Genomic DNA, 2,817 nt, shown 5'->3' with positions numbered 1-2,817 from the left:
TNTNTNTNTNTNTNTNTNTNTNTNTTTTTTTTTTTTTTTACATCCTATTTCATGTTTTTTTAAGATTGCATATAATCTGTTGCTCTGTGATTTTATACCTTAAAGCCGCGCACGAGGAATTTTTCTTTTCCGAGGAACTTTAGAGTCCCCCCCACCTCCTAGGGTTATATCTCATTTATAAGTATTTTTTTTTTTTTTTACTGACTTAAAAATATGGTAAGTGAATTTTACAGTGCCTCCAATTTGTGCATATGTGATGAACACATTGTTGTGTGAGTAAAAGATTTATCACGCGTGCGTTCTGCGTTGTTCGAGGTGTGAGCGTGGAGTCAAACCTTTACGTGAAAGCATATATTTCGCCGTGCAATGTACCACTTGGGAAATCCCCAGTGGGCCCCCCAGTTGTGTACATTCACATCGATCGAGTTGTTTTTAAACACCAACGCGTGTTTATGTGCATTTGTACATATAAATGATAGCACAGTTGTACCGCCAACGTGGATGTCTTCCCCCCACATTGATGTTATCTCCCCCCCTTTTTTTTTTTTCCAGGCTATCGCACTGAAAAATGTTGGTAGAATAAAAAAACATGGAAGGAAAAATTTGGTGTCAAAAAACCCGTACCTGAGGCTGCTCGTGAAGCTATACCGTTTTCTTGCCAGAAGAACCAACGCCAATTTTAACAAAATAATTGCCAAAAGACTTATTATGCCAAAGCGCTTCAGGCCTCCCTTGTCCCTCTCCAAGTTGCACCGCCACATGGCCAACTATCAGGACAACATAGCAGTCGTCGTTGGATCAATAACAGGTAAGGAGAATTTGCTCTCTTTTGCAGCGCCAAAGTTGGGTGTGCATGCGCTAACATCAATGCGTCATCATATCGTACGTGTATGTACATGCTTTATCCCCACACGTACACACTTGTGCGCGGTTGAATCTACATGATGAATAAGTTTCTACGAATCACGACGGTCTTCTGACATAATTAATGGAGAGGGTAGAACGTTCTGACCATTCCTTTGTGGAAGTTCAATTAAACCGTTTGAGCTTTGCTCGTTGTGCATGTGTTGGTGGTGCGTCTGTTGGTGGTGCATGTGTTAGCGGTGCGTCTGTTGGCGGTGCGTCTGTTGGTGGTGCATATGTTCGTGGTGCATAGTTAATTTTGGCAAGCAAAGAGAATTGTGCATGTTGCTTCTCCGTTCGTTTGTTCACCTCCGAATGAGCCCCCAATTGGAGTCGTTTTTTTGTGTAATTATGTACCCACACGTGCTTGCGCCATACCACATTATGTTCTTCCCCAAATTAATGCCCTCTTTTTTTTTTTTTTTTTCATTTCACCCCGTTCAGATGATAAGAGGCTATATGATTGCAAAAAGTTAAAAGTTTGCGCTCTTAGGTTTACCGAAACGGCTAGAAAACGAATTTTAGATGCTGGGGGAGAATGCCTAACCTTTGATCAGCTAGCTTTGAAATACCCCACGGGACAGAAGTGTATACTTTTAAGAGGTCCCACCAAGGCCAGAACGGCTGAGAAGCATTTCGGTAAAGCCCCAGGTAGACCTAAATCGAAGGCCAGACCATACGTCCGTTCCAAGGGAAGAAAATTTGAAAAGGCACGAGGAAGAAGAAAATCTAGAGCGTACAAGAAATGATCTATTCATTAGTCCCTTTATGAGTAAAGTTGCAAGTAGAGCATTCCATTTTTCTGTGATGTACATATATGTAATTATGTGTATGCGTGTACATATGCATGAGTTGTTATGTGTGTACATATGCTTGCGTTTTTATGTGTGCACATATGCATGAGTTGTTATGTGTGCACATATGCACGCGTTCTAATGTATGCACATATATAATGGCCCACATATGTATAGTATATATACTTTTTTTTTTAATGCATTAACCATCCCTTTTCCTACGTTATGTAACTTTTTTATACTTTTAACTTCATAATTCAATTGAAAAAATTATGTATAAAAAAAAAGTGTACCTCGTATGTTGTGCAGTTACAAAATGTAGATGTGTAATTTTAGTCCATATATGTAGCTAGCCACGGGTCTGAATAGATTACGCGTGGATGATGTAGAAATAAGAGGAGGGGAGAGGTATGCGGAATGTGCCGGATCATTCTGGTGCCATGTGACTCATGCCCCCGCTGCAAGCTATGCAATTTAGCATGCGTATGGATCAGTTGCGTCTTTTTTCCGTTTAATGATGTGAATTCTACGATCAGTCAGTACTTGACAGTTGCGCATTGATGCAAGCAACGTGGTGGTTGCTTTATGCAGGTAAAAGGTCACGGTAACGTTGTTCGTAATTACCATCCTAATGAGGGAAAAACAGTAAAAAGGGGACATCATTTTAAGGACAAGACTTCTCTCATTTAGCAAGCACCCATTTAAGAGAAAATTTTATCACAAGGAAAGCTTAATGCGTGCCTTTGCTTGGACAAGCGAATTTAAAAAAAGCTATGCTAGTGGGTAGGTCAAGCTAATTTTTAACATACACCGTTCTGGCTTGCATTTGTGTAAGCTGTGCCGCGGTTGTATCTGCGTCGATTAGGAACAAGGTGGATTGCGCGAGGTGTAAGCATGTGAATTGGCCATAAGAGCATTTTATGTATATATTTTTAAAACCTATTCAATTTAGCTTGGTTTCTTTTCTTTCTTTTTTTACCGATGTACACATGTTGTAAATTTTCCAAACCGCATGACCAAAATTGTAGAAAAAAAAAAAAAAAAAAGCTGCAAAAATTATTGCTCGTTCAGGTAAAAACATACATATGTGTGCACATTTTAGTATATATATTTTTTTTTT

The 2,817-nt window shown here is 39.4% G+C and overlaps 1 protein-coding gene across 1 annotated transcript; it reads left to right on the top strand.

Moving 5' to 3' along the window:
- Nucleotides 1-213: 213 nt before the first annotated feature.
- On the top strand, nt 214-1,652 carry PCYB_122220 (60S ribosomal protein L18; the record flags this gene model as incomplete). Its single annotated transcript, XM_004223554.1, has 3 exons — nt 214-216; nt 553-808; nt 1,348-1,652. The coding sequence occupies 3 exons, from the start codon at nt 214-216 to the stop codon at nt 1,650-1,652; spliced, it is 564 nt and encodes a 187-aa protein (XP_004223602.1).
- Between the last annotated feature and the right edge of the window lie 1,165 nt (nt 1,653-2,817).

The sequence above is a fragment of the Plasmodium cynomolgi genome, chromosome 12 (genome assembly GCF_000321355.1).
Source record: "Plasmodium cynomolgi strain B DNA, chromosome 12, whole genome shotgun sequence".
Classification (NCBI taxonomy): Eukaryota; Apicomplexa; class Aconoidasida; order Haemosporida; family Plasmodiidae; genus Plasmodium; species Plasmodium cynomolgi.
This window is presented reverse-complemented; position numbering and strand designations above follow the sequence as displayed.